The sequence below is a fragment of the Lonchura striata genome, chromosome 8 (genome assembly GCF_046129695.1).
Source record: "Lonchura striata isolate bLonStr1 chromosome 8, bLonStr1.mat, whole genome shotgun sequence".
Lineage (NCBI taxonomy): Eukaryota > Metazoa > Chordata > Aves > Passeriformes > Estrildidae > Lonchura > Lonchura striata.
In genome coordinates this window covers 6,903,945-6,926,906 of record NC_134610.1, presented here as the reverse complement: position 1 = coordinate 6,926,906, position 22,962 = coordinate 6,903,945, and the positions used below count along the sequence as shown (strand labels likewise).

The 22,962-nt window shown below is 38.7% G+C and overlaps 1 protein-coding gene across 2 annotated transcripts in view; it reads right to left on the bottom strand.

Annotated features, from left to right (window-relative positions):
- TMEM163 (transmembrane protein 163) overlaps positions 1–22,962 on the bottom strand; it is an 85,231-nt gene that overhangs the window by 21,522 nt on the left and 40,747 nt on the right. For both annotated transcript variants that reach the window (XM_021548733.3, XM_021548735.2), the window contains 2 exons: positions 11,584–11,627; positions 10,397–10,488 (listed from right to left, as the gene is read on the bottom strand). In XM_021548733.3, coding sequence (XP_021404408.1) covers positions 10,397–10,488; positions 11,584–11,627 — 136 coding nt within the window. The remainder of the gene's footprint in view (positions 1–10,396; positions 10,489–11,583; positions 11,628–22,962) is intronic.

Here is a 22,962-nt window from a genome sequence, read left to right as displayed (position 1 = left end):
CCAACGATCTAATTCATTTGCATTTAGCAGATGCAGCAGAACAGCCTTCTAATTCATGAATTTAGCCTTAATTCTATCTCATAGTTTGCAATTCTTTGTTGTAATTCCCTACAGAAAGTGATAAGATTAAAATTCTGTAATGTTGCCAACATAGAATAAGAGATTAATCTCACTCAGATTTCTGTGGTGATTAACATTCAACGTAATGAAGGAATTTTACCTTTAGCATGGTCTTGCCACACTAAACACCCTTTCCATGAGTTGACTGCTTTCCTCCAGGTAAGCAGCAGTCAGATTGATCTAAGACTGCAGGTTTAGATTCTCAGCTACTTGTTTGGTAACATTTTATAAAAAATAAATCGATAATAGCAAGGAAATTACAAATATGTTCTGAGTAACGAGCTCTGTCATAAACTACCTCAAAATCAGGGAAAATCTGACTGGAAATGAAGTCTTTCTTATATCCACTGACTGCTATGAAGCAGCCAATGCAAAAATTTTCCCTTCTCAATTATCATCCTTTTCTCTTTCTGGCAAATCTTTACAGCAGCACAGTACCAATGAGGGTTTGCAATGAAGCCCATGGTAATTATTCCTCTCAAGCCAATCTGCTCTCATGCAGCAAAGGTGCTACAGCAGAACTAAGGATTCAGAAAAAAATTAGTGATGCATATGAACACAATCTGCAAAAATGTGCTAACTTTCTCCTAGCAGCTCACAGGGAGCTGTTTTGGGGCAGTGGGGAGGGAAAAGGGTCTCATGTGCTTGATGGTTTGTCTGTTACAGCCTGGAAACTATTTTACCACCATGCTTCAAGTTCATTAAACTAATGCCTGAAATATCATGACACCATGTGGAATAAAACAAGTTTGTCAAGAGTGGTCTAATTACTTCCCAGTTTTGTTCTATTTTCCCACCTGTTTCATTCATTACAGCATCCCAGATTAGTTAAACTGTTTTGATTGTATGGGTTATTTTGGGGTGGGGCTGGGGGAGTTAATTACTTTACTAAAGCAAAGAGACTCGCAGAACAGAAGAGTCTGGGATGGAAGGAACCTCCAGATGTCATCTGGTCCAACCTTTCATGGCAAAGAAGTGCCTAGATGAGATTCTCTAACACCCTGTCCAACTGCATCTTGGAAACTTCCCACAACAAGGACTCTGCCATATCCCTGGGGAGGTTTTTCCAGTGATTGATTGTTCTCACTCTAAAAACTTGCCTTTCTGGTACCAAGATTACTTGCCTTATTCATGGAAAACATTTTGATCATTTTAGCTGAGCTACAAGGGTAAACATGACAAAAAGAACTGGAAAAAAATATCATTGTATAAACCACTAGGATTTGTATTCATATTCTTGAGATAGAAACTCTATTCTCACATTTCCAAAGCTGCCATCTAAACAAGCTCCTGTCCCTCATCCAATTCTCTGGGAGCTGCAATGCTGTAAATAAAAGACAATACTTCTAATTTCTACATGTATTCTGGTTATCCTGCAAGAGCTGGTTTACTCTATTTTAATTCTGCATTTCCCTGATTGTTAAGAATCTTACCACATTATATTTTCCCAAGGGAAATGAGATTTCCACTGTGGGTTAATAGGGGAACATTTTCTCAAAAAAGCCATGGAGCCTCCATCCTTGGAAGTTTTAGAGACCTGACTGGATGAAGTTTTGAGTGCCCTATTCTGATCTCACAGATCACTCTGCTCTGAGCAAGAGTCTGTGCCAGAGACTTCCTGAGGCCCCTTCCAACCTGCAGTATCCTGTGAACCTATTCATTTTTAGTCACAAAATCTTTAACTCTGCAGGCTCTGTCAAGATCTTTCAGTACTAATGACTCCTAATAGCCCACAGAAAAGGAAATGTTAAAATCTCTGCAGACTGTTTTCACCACTGAAGTGGTAAAAAATATTACTTTGCAAGGAACTGTAACTTCACATTAAAATGAGCTACAGGCCAATAAGAAAAATACAAGCTCTAAGCCCAGGAGTAATGTGAGCTTCTTCAGCAAAGCTGAGAAAATCGCTTTTATGATGGATACGGAATTTAATCTTTGAGTAAACCCACCAATAAAACCACTAGAATTTAAGGAAGAAAAAAAAAAATTATAAAAATAATTATCTTAATAAAAACTGTAAAAGTGCTAAATCCTATTTCCCTGTGATTAGAAGGGATTTCAGTATTTGTGGCTGACAGAGTGAATATCATGTAGGGAATCACTCAGGGGAAGTCACATGGTGTAACACAGAAGGCAATTGTCCAGGAGGTTTTTGCTGTCAGAAGTTAGGCAAATATTTTTGAGCATGAAGTATTCATTCACTTCCTAATTCTGTATCTATACTTTTTTCTCAATTGTCTTCTATGTCTAACCACATGAGAGGAACCCTTTACTATCTCTTTGCCCCGCTGGTATTCTTGTTTTCATTCTTTCTTCCCAAAACCAAACACAAATTACATTCTGTGACTGCTCCTTCATTAATAACTTGGAACTTGCAATAACCTGCACCACATTTCTTCTGGGTGGGAGGCTGTCAGCCTGCTTAAACTCAGCTATGCCTGCCTTCACATAACACTGGTACTATGGCAGCTCTCATAGCCTACTTACAGTAGCCAAGTGTAAAATGCAGCTACAGCCAGCCCAGGAACTCTCAAGTGCAGTCAAAACTGAATGTTGGAAGCCAGAGGAAAAGGTTCAAATTTGGTCACCAAAAAATGATTTTCTGGTTGCAAATCAGTGGGATCTGCTTGATGGAGACGATGAAAAGCACAATAGGGAAAATCAGCTGTCACACAAGTGAGGAATTGAGCAAGGGCCACTCCTCCCATGAAAGAAGGGTGTGAAAAGCAGCAGAGGGAAGCCCCAAGCAGCTGAGCTGGGGATGTCTGCCAGCACAGCAACAGCACCCCTGAGCACAGCCCAGAAACAGCAGGGGCAGCAGCAGCAGCTCTATTTTGGGGACTGTACCTCTGTGGCAGGAAGGACCTGTCCAGTGTACAGCACACTGTGCCACAGCCCTGCTGCTCTTTCCTTTAAATGGAGAAATCCAAATTACAATGCAGCTGTTCACTAACATCTACTGCTGTTCTGCAACATGGTAGTCTCATTTTTCATGAGGGCGACATCCAGAACTCCAACTATAACATCTGCCTCAAACTCATTTAAGGACTTTCTTTAAGAACTAGCCACTGTGACATATTATGGGAATACACAGGCAGAAGATGCAATATCAGCCTCAGTCTTGAGATTCCTGCTTATTTGTCATGCTCTACTGCTAATCTAAAGCTTCCTTGTGTCCAATTAGGCAGTTACATTAGCTACTGGTGTAGCTTCTTTGTTATCAGGTGTAGTTCCTGAAGAGGTTTTGGACACCAAACTGTACAGAATCACAGCTGTTCAGGGTATTTACACCTGTCTGGTGCTGGCTGAGGAGGCAATGGAGTCAATTTAAGACACTCTTTAAAAGGAAGGAAGTGGGCTTGCTGTTCATCACACATGTTCCATAATCCACCCCCAACTGCCAGGATCCAGATCAGCATCATTACAGCTACTCTGTTTTTCTCACCATAAAAACACATAAGCCCAAACTAGATTACACAATAAAGAGAATACAAGTAATAGTTCAAATGACCCCTGAAAATCAATTTTTCAATTATTGTGTTAGAAAAGTGTGCTGTGATGCCACATGGTCTGACTTCATGAAAGACATGGAGGGCAAATGCTGTTTATGTCTGAGACTCAGATCAGCTCTGCTAGGGAGCCATTTCGTGCTGAAAGTGTTACAGGCCTTCTAAAACTTTTATTTTCCCTTAGGATTTCAACTAGTTGCTGCAGAACAGGGTATTTACATACTTTTAACATCATGCAGCTGAACTGGGGCAACATTTCCATAAATAATTTGATACTCCAGGTATGAAATATCTGCCAGAAAAAAGCTAACAGACATTTCTACAACTGGGGGGAATTCAAAAACTCTCAAGACCTATTTTCTAGCTCCTATGTCTGCACAGACTCTGCAGCTGCACTTGGAGTACACCTGCCTTACAACCACCCTCCTGGCTCCAGCACTGCTCCTCCCTTGCAGCAGATGATCAGAGACTCTGCCATTCCCCTGAACCAGGAAATTAAAGCCTTTTGAGAACTTTTATAATATTCATTTTTATGGTGATCATCAAACTCCAGCACAGAAAACATCATATCCCTGAGTTAATATACACAGGCCTACGTGTAAATACTAGGCAATACACACAAATCCTGCTTAATCAACTACCAGTCAAGTAAAAGGAAAGGCTTTCATAGGTTTTGGATCTAGCTCCAGAAAAATCATTGCCAAGACTACAGATGCCACAGTTTTTGAAACAGATTTTAGAATATATAAATATATACATTTTCTATTTCATATTTAATAAAACTTGTATGTGCAATAATTTTTCTGGGTGTGCTTGCACAACCATAGACATAAATCCATTTCTGTCTAGGTAAGGGCAAAGTTTGTGATTGATTGACTTTTGTCTGAATATGGGATAATGAATTTATGGAAAAATTATTATGTATATTTAATCAGCCATATGAAGCACCTCTTGTATCTAGCACTGTACCTGGATGCAGAACTATGGCCAAATATTTCAGAAGAAAGAATGATTTGGAAATTTTCAGTGTGGTTAAGAAGAAACTATACTTCTCCTCCTACAAAGCAGATATCCAAGCACAGGTGAGCACTCCCTTTGAGAACTCTTCACTGTGCCTCATTCTGTGGGAGAGACATGAAAATGTGGTGTGAGGCCAAACCCCTGGTAGCTGAGAACCACACATGAGCTGCAGAGGTGGGTTCTGAGCTTTTTGCTGTTTGCAGCTTCGTGCATTTGACATTTTCCAGATCCCTTAGGTATTCCATTCACTCATCACAAAAGAGCTTTGCCTCCAGCCACAGAGGTTTGCCCTGAACTGTGGGTAGGTGTGGATTTTGCCATCTGTGCTTCGAGTCTCTTTCGTATGTATGGTATAGATAAAATTATCCACAGTTTTTTCAATGTGACTGATATGTTGGGTCTGAACCCAGAGGATTATTTTCATTCAACACTACCTAAATAGACAGTGCTCATTTAGCTGGGTTAACCAGTACAGCAGAGCCAATCCTCACATGAAAATTTAAATACAATGGAAATACTGAAAATTTGGGTGGTTTTATTTAATTCTATGAATTAAGAGAGAATATGCCCTGGAACCATATAGATCAATATGCTTTATTTTAGAATCAGAGGAAGAGAGAAAAGCCAGACCTAACTTCGCAGTGTGACAGTCATAAAAGGTGGCTTCTAATTCTTTCAAGCTTTGAGTGCAAAAGTAGGATACATCACAATCCCCATATGCCTAATTATAATGCACATATATTCAGTATAACTCCTGCAAGACTCCCCATGAACACATACTAGGGTAAAGATTCCAAGGGGTGTCATGTGAACACGAACAATTACTTTGGAGGGAGAGGCTCTCTCTGTCTTAGGGTCTCATCACATTTTCTCATGTGATTTCTCAGGTAATTTCTGATGAGGAGGAATCAAATATCTTTATTTTCTTAAGATTTCTTTAAGAAGCTAAATAAGAAATTCTTGGGTTAAGCTCTTATAGTTGTGTTCTTCTGAATGTCAAAACAGGTGAGAACACCAGTTCTTCCTCCCCATAATTTAGGAACCCATTAAGAAGCAAATCCCCAGAACAGGAATTCTTCACAGGGCAAATGAGCTCAGCATCCTGAAGGTACCAAATCCACAGCCACAGCTGAGGTGTGGAGATGAAGATTAAGTTACAGGCACATAGCAAAGCATTTAGGTAATGTCTAATTGCAAAATGACTCTCTTCTTCTGGCAAAAACTTTCTCAGAAGCAGGTGGAGGTATGACAGATATCTACACCCATGTCTACAACACTGTAGATTTTAATTCCTGTAATTTTAGTATTACTGCTCATGTTTCAGACAACAGCTCCACCAACAGAAAAAAAAGAAAGGACATATCTGCATCCATTATGTATTATGTCATGGCAACATAGAGCACCACAAGTGTGTTTAAAATGATTAGTCCATGATATAACTTAATTTTCTTATTAAGTAATTAAGGAATGCATTAGCCAGAGTCTGAAATACATAATCAAAAACCCCAAGGAAACAAACAAACAAAACCACTACGCCAAAACAGTGAAAGAAACATAAGAAATTTATGTTTTCTGCTCTTGCCATAATCCAGAATGTTCCTTATGAGTCAGGATTCCTATTTACTCTGGCACTGGGTTAAGAAAGATGTTGACAGACTGGTTCCTGGGAAACACAGAATCTAACTTGATACCATCAACAAAATAATATATAGCAAACACCAGCTGCAACTGTCAAGAATCACTGTTTAAAATATGCTGTACAGAGTTGGGTTTTGCAATAAAAAACCCAGTAGCCAAAAATCCCAGAATCAATGGATCCCACAGGCATAGGCAGATCCTGGGTCCTTGTACTGCATTGTACAGAAAATAAAGATTTTTCCAACCAACTGTACTGAAAAAACTCTGGTTTTTAAAGTTTTCCCACAAGGCTGCGTACATGTAGTTTGTTGGTGGTTCTGTTTTTCCCATCCTTTCTTTTTTGGTCGTATTTCTCACTTTCTCCTCAGACACAGTTCATGCACTCCAACCGAGTCCTGCATTCCTGAATTTAACACAAGCTAAAAGCTGCCCCTGGCTGTATAGCCAGTGATTAGTTCAACATCTCATAAGACATTTTTCCAGTCTTCCATTAAGAAATTTCTTAATGGGAATCTTCTTTCAGCTATTTACTGGGTTTATTTAAGCACATGAAAAACCACTGTTGCCAAACCAGTGTCAATAAAGTTCTTCCTTCAACAGATTTATATTTGCTTCAGCAACTCAATAAGCTACCAAGTTGCTAAGGGTTTACTAAAGGGCATAATATTCAAGGTATTTGTAAACTGGTTATGGAGAGCAGCCAGGTGGACCACAGACATTTCTTTGCACATCTCAAATGCCTCAGCTATTTTCAGTGGAAATTTTCATCTTTAGTGGAGATTTCAAATTATTATTCCAGTTATTTCAGCACTTTTTTTCTTTCTTTAATTCCTTGATCATTGCTTCTTTTGATGACTTGTTCAGCACCTTTACATTTTCTGCATGTTAATTTACAACCTAGCAGATCACACTGAGCAGATCAAGTACTCATGAACTATGCATGTACTGACTCTCTTCCCAGATATCTGCACTCCTTCCCAACTCTTGCATTGCCTCAAGACCTACAATTCTTTCAAGGACCCTTCTAAAAAACATCAAATATTCATCCCACTCCCACATTCTCTTTTATTAATGAGGCAGCTAGGCAGAGTCAAGCAGTATCTCAGGGCCTACAACCTTGCAGTGGTTTAATTCCTGATCTTGGTGAATGTTTTAGCCTCAGATTTTATGTGGGCACCAATCCAAGAGCAGTCTGAGCAGCAGCAGGAAGGGTGACAGAGCTCTAGAAGTGGCAGTAAAGGACTCTGGAACAAAAGGAGTTTTCTCATCAGTCTTCCCAGTCAAAGCAGAAAGATCTGAGATGGCTGAATCTGGAGAATCAACAAATGGTTACAGGGCTGGTGCCACTGCCAAGGGTTCAGCCTCTTCTGAGCTGTGTGTTGTGGCTGACACCCTGGAGGGAAGGGATGAACCAAAGGGATGAACTCTGAAAAAGAACCTTCTCATCTCACCCCAGAAAACAAGAGAAATCAAATTATCTAATAAAAATGAAATGCATTAAACAGAGTTAAGCTCAGCAGGACACATTTGCATGATGGTTTCAGCACTCCAGTCCCCCTGAAGTCAAATGGAAATGCTCTGGTTCCTCTCAGCAGAACTTGGCACAGCAAGCACTTCTGTACTCCTGGGAGTGCCAGCCCATGGAATGCTGCAGCTCCAACTGCCATATGGCTACAGCTTAAGTAAGACTACGCATTTCTTTCACATCTTAGCATTTTATTCTCAGTATTTAATTCATAGCACATCATGAGTCAGGCTGTATTCTCTGTACCTTTTCCTGGGGGTGTGTTTTTCAGTCTATGTTCTCTCTCAATGACGTCCAAGAGCTAGGACTGAATCTAACACTGCCTTCCCATGAGAGGCTTTACAATGATTTTAACAGATTTTGGATCAATCTCTTGCTGTCAAGTTCATGAAACAGAAAGTTTTATAAATCTGCAAAACAATTAATTGGCAATTCCACTTGCCTTTTGCCAAGGAGATAAGGGGTTTTTTTCAGATATGTTAGGATACACAGACAAGTGTAATATTTAAACCAATAAAAGACAGACATATAAGTAAAGAACTAAACTGAAGCTACTCTGGCACTCCTTATTCTGGTAAACAGACCCCTGCACTAAGGCAGAATATGACTAGACACACAAAAGCAGGAATAACACACAACACAGCCTAAGCACCCACACAAATTTGCACCACACCATCCAGGAGTCTGAGGGAGGAGGCCCCCAGAAAACAGGGATTGTGGCAGACCAGGTGGAGTTAGAGGCAGATATGATGCAAAGATTATTCATAAATTGAGCAAGCAGCCAGCAAGAATCACTGCAACATTTTCCCAGCATCAAGGAGGAAAAATAATTACATGCAGTGTTTTAAGCTAGAGATTGATTAAACACAACAGGAAATTAGCTGTGTTCCACCCTCAAAAATCTGACACAGTAAGAGTTGCCTTAAGCAGCACAACCATCTCGCCATCTCTTTGCTGTCAGTACTGTGGTGGCTCTCCTGTCAGCTCTGGAAACAGGGATAACCAGGCTGACTATCCAGTGATTCATATTCCCAGCATATGGGAACATTCTTTCACTTGATACTGAACTCATCATGAAACCCTAGCTGTCTGCAACTATTGGGCATGGCAAGTAATTCACTGACTTAATTCAGCCTCATTAAAGCAGAGAGATTATATGAAAGCAAATTAAAAATGAGCATAAAAAAACAGGAAAATATGTTTACTATTTTGCCTGTTCACTTTATTGGCTTACCACAGGGATTTGTTAAGTCTTCTTTTGTACTGGGATTTATTTTCTATTTTAAATACTTTATAAGGTTCACTTGAAAAAGCACAACAGAAGATTTCAAAAATATGTTAATTGAATGTTGACAGGAATCTCTGTGGACACCCACAAAAGCAAGATACTAAGAAAATGTCTGTTAAAATCTCCAAATCTGTGCAGGAAGACTAATTTTAATCACATTTTTCTGAATTTATTTTTATGAATCAATGCCACATCAGTCCTTTATGGCCTTTTATTCCAAATTGTTCTATATGGAGCCCTGCCAGAAAGGAGCTTGCAGGCCTGGCAAGCTGTTGCATAAGCCTGAGCTAAGGCATGTAAAAATACTGCTTACTTTTCCTTAGTTTTTATAAAAAGATTGTGAAGATGTGACCGAGACCCTTCAGTGTGGCTTTTTCTGTTGGTTTTCTGTATTTTTTTTTTTTATCCTACCAGTTATGCAATGTTCAGTTTCATCAAGTTACCCTTTATTAAAGGGACATCATTAGAGGTGTTTCAGCACAGAACCTACCTTATCCCCCTTTATTGTAAAACTGCAGTCCATTCCAGGGGACAGTTGAACTATTTTCCAGCCAGATGGAATGCTGCCAGCAATGGCAGTTCACAGAAAAACCAAAAACAGGCAAATGTACTGCAATTCTCTACCTAGATGCCCAAAATTCGAGTAGGAATTTTAAATGTTTTAAATGCACTATTTGGAAAAATTCTTGATTCAGTCTCCTCCTGATCTTCTCAACTACCAATAGAAATGCTGCACAATGATGCAGAACACAATTCCCACTGTGATCAATACTGCACTGCATATGTAAAGACTTTTTTTTTCCCCATAGGACAAACACATCAAACATTAAATATGGGAAAAAATTGCTTGCAAAGTAAGCATAAAGAAGATATGAATCACTGTTATACTCTTACTTTTAAAAAAATTAAAGTGATTCATATTCAAACTTCTTGAGAGAAGTACAAACATAATACAAGCATCAATATCAAAAAACACTCTGGTAAGAATAATTCAGTAAGATGCAAAATGAAAGATTTACAAATCTATTACAGATACAGTTCACTTGCTACAGGTTCTGCAAGGGAAAACAAATTGCAAAGGCCTAACCATTGCTATGTTGGCTAAAAAGAAACTGAAAATCACAAGCACAGGGAGGTTTGCCTAAGGAGAGGCTGCGTGTTTGGGAGCGAGCAGCTGACAGAAGGCAAGAATACTTGCTGATATGAGAAAACGTTTTTGTCAAAGCTCTGGAATCTGTAGGCTCTGCAGAAGCTCTGCAGGCCCGTGCCCCAGGCTGAAGGAAGAAGTGTACTCACATGTACTCCCTGTGTGCAGAGTGCACTGCGGCCGCGTTGCTGTAACGCCACAAAACTATCGCCGACGACAAAACATCCAGGGTGGCATCAAACTGCAAGAGAGACAGAGACAGTTGTTCTGTGGGCCATTCAATGCATTTACCATCCTGCTGCACAGGCACAAAGCAGCTTCAAAGAAATCGCTTTAAGGAAAGCACAATTTATGTTTATTGAATTGATCTTCATGTTTTCACCATGTATTATTGCACACTGATACATTTCAGAGTTCAGAAAGTAAATCAAAGGATTAAAAAAATTGAACCTTTAATCTATCAAGAAAAGAAACAAACATCACAGTCTGCCACTGTAGCACCTCAAGAGTTAAAATACTAATATGATCCTAATGCAAAGGCAAGTGTAGAAAAATGCATGTCAAGCATTCCTTTTTTCTGCAGTCACTAATTTCCTCCAATAGTTTTTGTTTCCAACCAAGAAAATATTAACTTTTTCTGCAAAATCCCACTCAGATTTCATCCTATATGAATTTATTATTCTATATCATCAGCAAAATTGCCATGTTTGTATTCCCAATTAATGCAGATGTGGTGTCAGGAACACTGAAAACCAGGCTTGTCCCACAGTAAGAACTTTCATTCTCATGTCAAACTTCCTACAGAGTCAATTCGACCTTCAAAATTGAAAGCTAAAGATAAATTACTTGATATGAGTCATTGCTTGTCGTTAGGAATTTTTTGCTCTGCCACTAATCTGGAAAGTCATGGCAAGGACTGGAGAGGAAAGCTGTCATCCCAAAGTCAAGAGCAGTCTTACCATCAGCTTCAATGGGAACAGTTCAGAAGAGAACTTCAGAATTTGGTTCAAGTTCAATAACCAAACTGATTTTTAGTTGAGAGATTTTGTATAAGAAAACCATATCTGTTGGATAACATCTATCAACAATAAAGTATAAGCATAAGGTTTAACTCCAGGATAGGACTCAATTGGCAGAAACTGAGAAACTATAATTAGAGTATCTTTGCCACCCTTTCCAATGCTTGACTTCAACAATATGTTTTCTAATCTATTATTGACCTTGCACAACTTTCCATGAATTTACCATAAGAAAAAATGCAGTATTTCATGTTCAGAAAATTCCCTTGGAAAAGAAAAAAAAGAGTAGATGATATTTCAATTGTATCTCTACTTACAGCAAATCCAAAGGATGATGCACTGTATCTCATTACGGAGACAGCTGAAGGAAAGAAAATACTATTTAGAATCACTTAAACTTTCTTTGCATTTTTTTTTTCTTTTTCTGTTGTTCAAGAGCTACAAAACCAGTTTTAACACATGGATTTATTTTTACCCAATTCCCACTAGAACACTCAAAAATGTCTGCAAAAGACCTTGTGCCACAGGAAATGGTCAGAACACTTTAAGAGATTTCTTCCAAGACTGTAACTAGGAAGACTGAGCTGCATCCAGAAAGTCTGCTCATGAAACAAGATGTGCTTTAGATTTGAACAAAAACATTTTGAAACTACAATATCAAATTCTCAGAAAATTTCACACATCTCAAGGTGCTCCTTGCTCCAGCCAGGAGTTTCAGGCCACCTGAAGTGGATGACAGAAAACCACACAGGCCCATTGAGACTTCTTTTTAGGCAAAAAGCCCCAGGGTAACTCACACAGCCCCAGAAATGCTTCAGATCCCATCATTTCAGTGGCTTCCAACACAAAAAATATCAGCAGGAAAAATTTTGAGCAGCCCAGGTTTTGACCATATAGTATCTTCTAAAAAATAACCAAGACTGAAAATGTGCTAACACCTAGGAAAAAACCTACAATTTAAAAAATTTCACTCCTCACATCCTAATTTTATCACCTCAGTTTCCAATTCTAGGAAGGCCTATGCCAGAACTAATACCTCAAGCAGGCAGAAGGCAGGAAGAGGAGTCTCCTGGAGAGAGGACTTGACCAAATGTAGCTCTCAGGGTCACAGCAAGTCCAGGAAAGCTCTCAGGCACTGAGCACTCCATCCTTCTTGCTTTTTTTGTGTTTTGTGAAGGGCCACCTGAACCTCTGCTCCCTGATTAAACCCACAGAACTCCAGCTGCAGTATTAAGAGGGCTTGAAATAAAGCCTAGGACTGATTTGACTACTTTTATATGAACAGGTATCAGCTAACTTAAGAAGAACATATTTTTATAGGGAAAAAAACCAAATAAATCAAAAAACCAGATTCATAAATGACTTTCTCAATGTTAGGCTGACAGACATAATATCTAATTCTCAGTGTTCATTAGAGCAGCTTGGCAGAAGAGAGACGCTATGATTTGACTGTTCTTTTCAGTTAACAGCAAGCTGCAGTTCTGTGGCACTTATCTGGATAAACAGAAATTAAATTCTTGGAAAAAAACTCCTTTTGTTATAGATCTAAGACCTAGGTGTGGTCACGAGCAAGCCAGATGTCACAAATATTTGGAATTTATCATTACATTTGGCCAAAACACAAAGACAAGTCATCAAAGTTCCTCTCCAGACTCCAATTTTCTCAAAGATGAAGAGTACTGAAACAGTGTAGATTTATATTTCCCTCTCATTTTAAACCATCATTTCCCATACTTCATTCCCTAGGGAAAAAAAAAAAAGAAGCTATATTTCTTGGTCAGACTTGCCAGTGATCTGCAAATTTCAACACTTCACTGCATAATAATATATTGCCTATCAAATTTTCATTGTCTGCCTCCTCAGAGGCATATAGTTTCAAAATCAGCAGAAGTTGCAAAAAAAATGATGGGGATTCACAGGTACATAGAAACTTGCAATGTTCCTGTCATTGCTGCTTCCATATGATGCAGTTCAAAGCAACACATTTACTCCTATTTCTAGCTTACCCCTCTAGTGGAATTAACTCCTCAGTTTTTACTAAATTGCCAGGTTTTTTCCTAACTCACATCCAGACTTGAAACTAACTAATTGTATGGTTCCTTTAAAAATGAATATGTAATTTCTCTGGTGATGAACTGCATACAGATAGCAGTTCCACACCTTAAGGATGCTTGAAGGGACATATTTGGTATATTTAAAGCACAGGGAATTCTGCATGAGAACTATTTTTATTTTATGTATTCTATCACAGCAGTAACACACAATCTGTTTGTCTTGAGCCATCTAAATCAGCAATGAAAAACAAGTATTAACTAACACAACTCTGTGTCACAACTCTGCTCAAACCTTATTGCTAATTAGTGAATATGACTAGTACTGGCATCCTACAACACTAACTTTTAGTGGTAGAAGGCCATAATAAAGGTAATAAAGACCTTTTAAGCACTGGAAAGACATATTTCTGTATTATTTATTGACATACTGGTTTTCTAATGGAATAAACAACACATTTTCTTTTCTTTCAGAGTCAAATTACAATGTTAAAGCGCCTTCAGCCCTGAACTAAGCACATTAATACTTCTAGCTGGCAAGTACAGTCATAAAGCCCCCCAGTAAGCCATCCCAGCTTAAACAGGATGTTTGTCCCTGAATACAGGTTCTGTGGCAGTGAAAGCAGCACTAATACTGGATTACAGGGCATCAGCCAATACAGGCTGCACCAGACCAACCGCATCCACTAAAAACAACTGGTTCCCACTCCAGACTGGAGTTGAAAGGACTCTTGGGGAGGGATTTCTTAGCAGCCAAGCATTTGAGAGCACTGGGCAGAGGAATACTTGTGAACCTTACACCTCCAGTGCCACTGCTGGGCTCCAGGAGGGCACTGCAGGGATGGGCCACAGAGCTTCTGTTGATCCCTCACCTTCCCTCTTCTCAAAGTGCATTTTCAGCTACTCCCAAATGGGAATAAAACCCCCCAGAGATTCCTAATCTCCATACTGAGCCACAACAATGGTGGGAAACAAGAAATGAGGAAAGAACAGAGCAGGCAGCATAAAACCACTGTGAGGCCACATTTAGCAGCTGCACTGCCATGACAGTGGGAGCCTGCTTTTAGCTGTTTTATTGGCTAAATTGGACAATGTTTTATTACCTCTACAATAAAGCAGATAATCCTAATGCATTTTCCTGACATTTGTAAACAGAACTTGCAAGCAGTCAGAAGCTAAAAATAGAGCCAGCACAGTAAGCAACAAATCTACCTCTGTCTCCACCTGCACAGCAATATCAATTTGTGAAGTCTGCTGGCCTGTAGGTCAGGTTTTGCTGCAATTCCTTCACCTCTTTCAAAGTAATTCCAAATTATTTAAAAAAATACCTTATTTCCTACACCTTCTATAAAATAAGGGTTTTATTCATTTCATGTGCCTCAGAGAGAAATCATGTAACTAGGGCCTTAACTCCACAGAATAGTTTCAATTTAACTTTCCAGACATCTAGTCTGCCACCAACCTTTGGCAGGTTTAATCCAGCTCAAGTTCGTTCCAGGGTGAGGACCCTGCCGTTACCCTGGGACTCTCATTTCCTCCCCTGTGTTGGGAGGGCTCCCAGGCACCTTTTTGTACAAAGCTAGGAGACAAGAAATAGGATAGAAAATTAACTCTGACTCCAGGTCTTTCAAACAAAACTTTTCGGATGAGTCTGACTACAAATGAGAGATGGTACATAAATAGTGTTCCTCCATCTGTCATAAAAATCTCTTTTTACCTACTGAGAAAGTGAAAAATTATTTTTAGGCAGCTCCTCTAGATGGGACAATCACTCCATCATGTTTGCTTTGAAATTAGACTTTCTGAAAGACACGCTTGGATGTCAGCACATAAAATACCAAGGCTTCAAAAGCACATGACCTGCACTTGGCAGAAATCAGTCGGGCAACTTGAACACTGCTGAAAGTGGTGGGTTTATATCTCTATATATTACAATGCAGATCTTGCAGGTTGTACAGTCACGAGCAAGAGGAACTGGAAGTTCTGCTGAATCACAAGTGAGACTGAAATACAGTCTGTTTTCATTGCCTAGTGTTGGTAAAACATCTAAACTAATGTTAAAACAAATTTTTCAAAATAAATCCCTTCCAAATAGAGAAAAACAAGTAAGCAGTTATTTTCTAAAAATCCCTCACAACAACTGAAGGCAAACAACAGACATATCTGATCATGTTAATACTTGTTAAAAATGCTACTGACCCAAATCAACAGGTGCCTCAGGTGCCTTCTCCCTTCCCAAAAACTCTAGTAGAGCAAAATGTAAGGATTTTTATGCACATGCATTAAATTTCTGCATCAGCATCTACAAATGGCTGCCACATATTCAGTATCTGAGACATAAGTCTACCAGATACCTTATCTTCATGGGTAGATCCAGAGCTATCCATCAGTGTCATCCTTCTAGATCCATTTTTCTATCCCAAAGTAATTGGCAAAAGTGTAAAAACATGATCTATACAAAACCTTTGGCTCATTTTCTCAGTTTATATTGCATCATTTAAAGGCCCTCATTTCTGCTCAGGACCATTATACTGTGATGTATCTACCAAGTGAAGCCTTAACTTCATGCACATCAAACCTGGATCTTCATCTCATTAGAATTCATGATCAATTTTAGAGAAGTCCCAAAGAGGGTTCATTTTTCCACCTGCCTGAAAGGTGTCACAGCAACGCTGTGCAGAATGAACTGCAGGAGAGTCCTGGGAGATTTCAGTCCTTGGGGAAGTTCAGTTCTGGGACTGAGTGAACAAGGCTCTAGACCAGGCATCAACTCTTCAGCTCTGCCACTGCTTGGGGCATCACTCTCAGGCCAAGAAAGCACAAAAAAATCCTCAAGGTATCCTGAAAAAAATCTTTGCTGATTCAGTAAGACAAGAAACTTTGCTATCGGTAGTAGTAAAACCTTCCAGGAATAATTGTCTTTCCTTGTTTATTATGCAGTTAATTATTTTGCTTGTTTGCTTGGCCATGGCCAAATCTTTAGCAGCTACAAACTTCTAGAATTTCATTTCCTGCAGTGAGATACAACAGCATATATAAGTTGAATGTATTCCTCATTATAATAGAAGAAGAAAGTTTCAGGACTTTGTTCAAAGGTTTTCCCTTGAGTTTAATTTAAACAGTTCTTTCCAGTTTGTTCACGTTAGCAGATTTTTAACATTATTTATTACTATTATTATTATTGCTGATTTCAGTATTTTCTATATTGTTTCACTTTTAATGTTTCAATTATACAAGTTTTTAACACCTGTTTTTGTAGTTCTTGAAAAGAAATGCCAGTTCTCCCCTAACTCCCTTTGCTTACATGTTTTTGTTTCCATTTGAAACTGATTATCCATTATACCATGGTGCTCAGCAATAGAAAGAACCAAGAATGGCAAAACAGTCCAGAACTAAACCTCACTTAGGCTGCAGATTCACTTCTGTTTGTTTTCATCTCCCCTTTTGCCAGCAAAAGAGCAGCCAGGCCTCCCCTGGCATGTCCCACAAATGGGCCAGAGTGGGCAAACCCACAGGACTGCCCAATCCTGAACTGTGAAATAATCCTACTACAGAAAACAAGAGATAACTTCCCAAATGATGAAAACATTACCCCTTGTGGAGAACACAGTGACCCAGCTGCAACACACAGCAAACTGAGCATAGCAGTGATATAAAGAAGCCTGGTATAAAGCCCCTGAATGACAGAGACACACAGGCACTGACAGTAGATCTGTCCCTGATTTCAGAAACTAAGGAAAAAATGTCTGGGATATCTTTTAACAGCTGCTGAAATATCTTCTACTACAGCAAGCTTTCCCTGCCACCCTTCAGTGAGTAGAGCACTAATAAATGGTCAGCCAGCTATAGCAGAGCTGTCCTTTTTCTATGGCATTCTTTCCCAGCATTGCTAGAGATGAACACCAGGAACCATTTCTTTAGGGAAAACTGTTTGTAAAGCCAGAAATCAGGCAATTCCCATCAGGCAGAGTTAGCAGTAATTTCCAGGACTGCTCAGGAGCAATATTCCAGCAATATTCCAGCATGTGCAAGTGCTCTGCAAAGCACAGGAGAGAGCAGCATCCCTCCTGTCTGGCATCCCACTGCTTCACACACGCCCGTGCTTCCTCTCTCAGGTGCCAACCTTCTGTTTTCAAACAAGATCATCTCAAAAAAAAAAGAGAACACAAATAAATCAGAGCAAAGGAGGACTTGGTCTTTTTGTTTCATTTTGGCTTTCCAGGGGGCCGGAGCTAAAGGAGGGCCCATATGTTACAGCTCCAGTTGAGCTTTATCAGGATACTAAATGCATATGTTGGCATTTCAGAATAGAAATAATAAAACTTTTAGGTCTATAAAAAACCAGCTAGATATGTGGTGCAAACTCTCTGCAACTGAATATACAGGTGCATACTTTCATCTGTTGTATTTCAAATGGGGTCACTTGAAATGCCCAAAATAACTTACTGCAATGACATTAAAGCACATTGTCTTTTAATGAAACTATGTATTATTGATGCCCCAACTCCAAATATAACAACTGAAATGGCCTAGAATGTTGCAAATGCTTGTAACTGAACATTTACCAGGGAGATTTTGCAGCTTATACCTACAATCCACAAGCTTTGTCATTTCAAGACTGGAGTTAGCTTCCAAAACCAAAGGAAGCTCTTTGACCCTGAACTGGGACAAGGAGTGGTACCCTGGCTAAAAAAGCCACAAATTACCACAAATGTTGGGTGATACACCAGAAGCACTCAACAGCTGTTCCTAAAGCCCTCTGGTCAAGATTTGTAACTTGCTGTTTCCAGACAAGGGTTATCTAGATTTAATGACCTGGGAGACTCTCCAAACACAAAATTTCTCCCTATTTTTGTTTCACTGACTGCAGGCAAGAGAAGCATTGAGGATGTACTTAGCACAAAAGAAAATAACCTGGTTTTGGGGGTCTGACCAGTTGGTTTAAAACAAAATTAACAGAATAAGTCAGGACACTGAGGTGAAGACCCTTAACTGATCTAAAGGGCTTCTGGAATCTTCATACTGGTTCAAACAACTCATGTTTTACAAATGCATCCTCAAACCTGTAACAGCTAGGACACAGATTAAACATTTTTACCAATCACTGAAAGTTTTGAATTGTTAATCAAAGAGATGAAACACTGCCATTATTCTCAGGTTCTGGTAAGTTCCTGTCCTGTGGTCACATTAGAAAGATGAAGAGACCCTTTCAAAAAGATAATTAAAGACAGATATTGTACAAAAGCTCAGATGTATTAACATAGAATTTATATGCAAGGATTCAGGGTAACTGCAGCACAGCCAACAATAAGTGTATGAATATAATTGGCTGTGCAATATACTGACTGTATATTGGTGTCTGTCAGAAAAATATATTGCTAATAACTTTTATTTAGAAGGACAGCACACTTCCAAGAAAGAGCATAATCAGTGAGAACTGCATCCCCTGCCCCTGACAGGGTTATTTGTTTGTAAGGAAGCCTACTGGTTTCATTTTACAAAGGTGCTCAATTTGAAGTCTGACAGATTTAGACTGGAAAAAATATATCAGAAATGTCCAAGTGCCGGAGTTCCAGATTCAGGGTATTAATTTAATAATTAAATTAATAATTATAATAATTAGGGAATAATTTAATAATCCAGAAGGACTGGACTGTGAAGAGAGAGTGTAACTGTGTGAAAAGGCAGGTAAATCCAGGTGGGGCACAGTCCCACACACCCTACTGCCAACCCTTCCACATTTCCTAGGATTCTGTCTCCAAAACAGGGTGCAAGTGCTTCCACAGTCCAGGGGGTTACACACAGGGAAAATCATTTCCCCCTACAAAAAAATGGAGTAATTCTGCAAAGAGTGACAGCAGGCACCATCAATATCTTCTCTATTTCAATAAAGTGTGTCCTGCTATGACCTGCCTTTTATATTTCACATTGTCAAAGCCTTCACTTTGAGAACTGCAAAGTTTACCCATGGAAAATTACCCCAATTAGAAACAATCTGGAGGAGCTTTATGGCATTCCCACAGCTCAACAGTTGTGAGAGACTATTTTTATACTAAAAGTATTTGAACAGACTTCTGAAAATCAAAGCAATTTTCCTTCTACAGAGAAATACAGCAGGTCTTCAGAAGTGTATCAAGTGCTGAAAAAGAATATTCATTTTGAAAATGATTCTGCATTGTCCTTTAACTTGCATTAGTATACTCTAATTATAATTACTGAAACTTATATGACTTGTGCACCTCCACTGATAGGTTTTAAAGCTTGGTTTTGTCCTGCTGAAACATCTAGAACACAAATGCAGTGGAGCCATGAATGCAAAGGTAACTATTTTAAGCATCTTTCATTTTAGCTCCCTTTGAAAAGTTCTGAATTTGGAACAGAGAAAAAAGAGTCCATACAAAACTGTCAGCTGGACACCAAATAATGAATACACCCAAAAAAATTATAAGAAAGAGCTATTAAAAATTACATTCAAAGTCAGGCACCTGAGAACATAGAGGCAGGCTGAAACTTTTTTTAAAAATTATTTCTAATATAACCACTTATCTGTGTTCCATTTTTTTTATGAAGCTATAAGAAGATATTTGCTTGGCATTTTCCATTATATTTTTGTCTGATTCCTCTCTTAACTCACAGGTGGTTGTCTTGCAATGCTGTTCTTGAGGAAGATAAACAGAAATAGAATAAATTCTCTTCACGTCTACATTTGGGATTTAGAGACCTAAGGCTGCTCCTGGTTGGAGCCCATGCACACCATGAACAAAACCAAAGCTGGAGATTTATATTTTATATATATATATTTATTTATTTATTTCTCTATATATGGCTCTCCTGAACCTGCCAAGAAAGGAACAAGGTGTGTGAGCACAAGGCCAGAGGAAATTCACACTCATGAGGTTTCATCTCATACTAAATGTTTGTTCTCTGAGCATTTTAATAAACTTAGAAATATGAAAACCAGGGAAGATCCAAACTGAAAAGCATTGGTTGTTGAGAGATAATTAGTTGCCTTCACAGCCCTTTTCATAATCCCTATCGATTTCAGAGACAAGACACATATCAGGGCACCCCTATTTAATTAGAAGGCTGGCGAGCAGCTGCAGAGCCAAAACAAGCTGCCAAGTACAATTAAGCAGGCTGCCAGAATACAGCACAATCTTAGAAATTTTTCCTTTTAAAAAGAGAGATTAGGAATCCACCATCACAGACAGCCAAGTGACTTACTGGGGAAACTTTAAAACCTGGCTAGACATACATGTCTAAACAGAATTCCACATTAAAAGTGCTTTTTGATGTGGAAAAAATTTAGATACCTCAATTGACTGGGAGAAAGGACATCTGACCAGATTTCTCCAGCCCATTTTAGCATGTATGAGCCTGAAAACCTTCTCTCAGAACGTAAGCACACAGCATGTCATGCTAAGGACACCTCCACACACTTTTTAACAGCTGTTCCACACCCCATTAAATCCTTCTATGTAATCTTCAGTTTTAACAAGTGAGAGTTCAATTTCTGCCATTTAACATCATAAACTACTTAAATTTTCACAGAGGTGGGGACACTCTAAGAATCTGCAGTTTTAAAAATGCAAAATCACTTGCTGGCCCTTTACTGGTCAGTATGTTCAAGAATTTCTTTATGAGGCACATAGACAAAGCACCAAAATTCACACCTGGAAGGATTATAGTGGAATAAAGTAACAGATACTTTGGAACAGAGGGCAAATTGGAAAACTACCACAATTATCATAAATTTTACTGGTCCATTTTGCTAAGAAACCTACAAAATGTCAAAGCAACAATGGTCATTCTGAATCAGCAAGTTTATTCATAATTTAATCTCAGTACTGTCCTATCAATATTTATTTACATTTACTGCATTGCCAGAGAATCCATGGCAGATTATCACTTAGATTGTTACACTAAGAACTCATTTCTATGGTCAGGTAACTTGTTATAAGGAGATGACTGAAAATGTTGCTTTTTTCATTCAGTTAGATCAAATGGCAGATTTTTATCACTTATTTCCTTATATTTTATAATGGGTCACAATCAAAGTAACATTAAACTAACTCAGGGAAAATTATGTTATTTGCACAAAGCAGTGAAATAGTCCAAGTAATTCAAGTAAAATTGACTCATTTCAGCTCATCAATTAAAAGATAGCAAATCCTGGCTCTACTTCTTATACAGCCGCTGGAATGCCAGGAAATCTCCAAGTTTGAACTGGATTACTAATACTTCATTAATAAAAACCACCAAGACATGCAAATTCACCCTTCTTGCACAAATTTAATTAAACAGTCAAGTTCCAAACACAAACAATTCTGCTAAACAGATCAAAAGTCAAAAAGAAAAAGAGAAAAAATAAGTCCTCTGTGCTATCTTTTATCTTTCTAAGCTGAAATATAAATAAACCTTCTGGGGAGAGAAGCAACTGGCTGCTGGTTCTCTGTTGAATGTAACTGTAGGAAGGAACTGCAGGCCCTTCAGACAAATCTCTTGCTCAGACAATGTGTTAATCTCAATAATCTAGTGCTAAGGCTGCAATAAAGAACCCTGTCATCAATCCTGCTTCAGTGCTGTAGCATGGGGATGCTCTGACAGCAAGGATGCCACAGACACAGCACACACAAAATAGCTCTGCACTCAGGCTTGGTCTACAGCCCAAGAGCAAACCCAATGTATCACATCAGCTGTGAGCTCCAAATCATTAAACAAAAGTGAAAATTAAATATGAGCCTTACTAGCAAATTTCCTTTGTTCCGTGTTTGTTTAAACAAGCCCTGTTAGTAGCTTTTAAATGTAGCAATTCTAAATAAAGCGCCTCACAACATTTTACAACTGCTGCAGTTTTCTTCCAATTGCATGGTCTTGACAAAAGGCAGCAATAGGAAATCATACCCAGCAATTCAAAGACTGGGAAGAGCTTCCCTGACAGAGCCAGAGTTGTAAAACTAAAAGAAAACCCCCGAAGTGATTGACATACCACACTGCTCTGCATCTGCCCAATTTTAGAGTAATTGGCTTGACACATCTTCTGCTAATTCTGATCAAAGTAACAGAAGACTTGCAATCCTCTCTGATGAGATGAGCTTAATTTATTTGGACAGAAAGCAGTCCAGATAACATAATAAAAAATGTGATGATAAGACAGAGGGATATTACAAGGTTGTACACCACTATTTACAACATATAATCACAACAATAAAATTCAAACTGCATGCATTATTTTTTTTCTGTTGTATGCACAACTCCAAGGAGCAAGCTCTTGGAAAGCCTTACAAACATATTCCCAGGATAAAACCTGTTATGCCAAGCAGCATATACATATTTTTTTAATATATAAAGGATTTCTGCTGTTGATCTTTCTGCTTTTCTTTCCTGTTATGCTGCCTTCACAACTAAGATGAAAATGTTATGGATCAGTATACAGGGAATGTTTAAAGCAGGGTGGGTTGATATGCAGTTCACCTGGAGTTCTAATGACTTTTCAGTGGAAGACACTAAGCACCAACAATACATGGAATCATCCAAAACATCTGGACTTAATTTTTCTGAAATTATAATCATAGTCTCTGAAAATCCAGTTTCAAGATTTCTACAGTTAGCCTTCTGAAAATGGATGTAACTTTAAATGAGTTA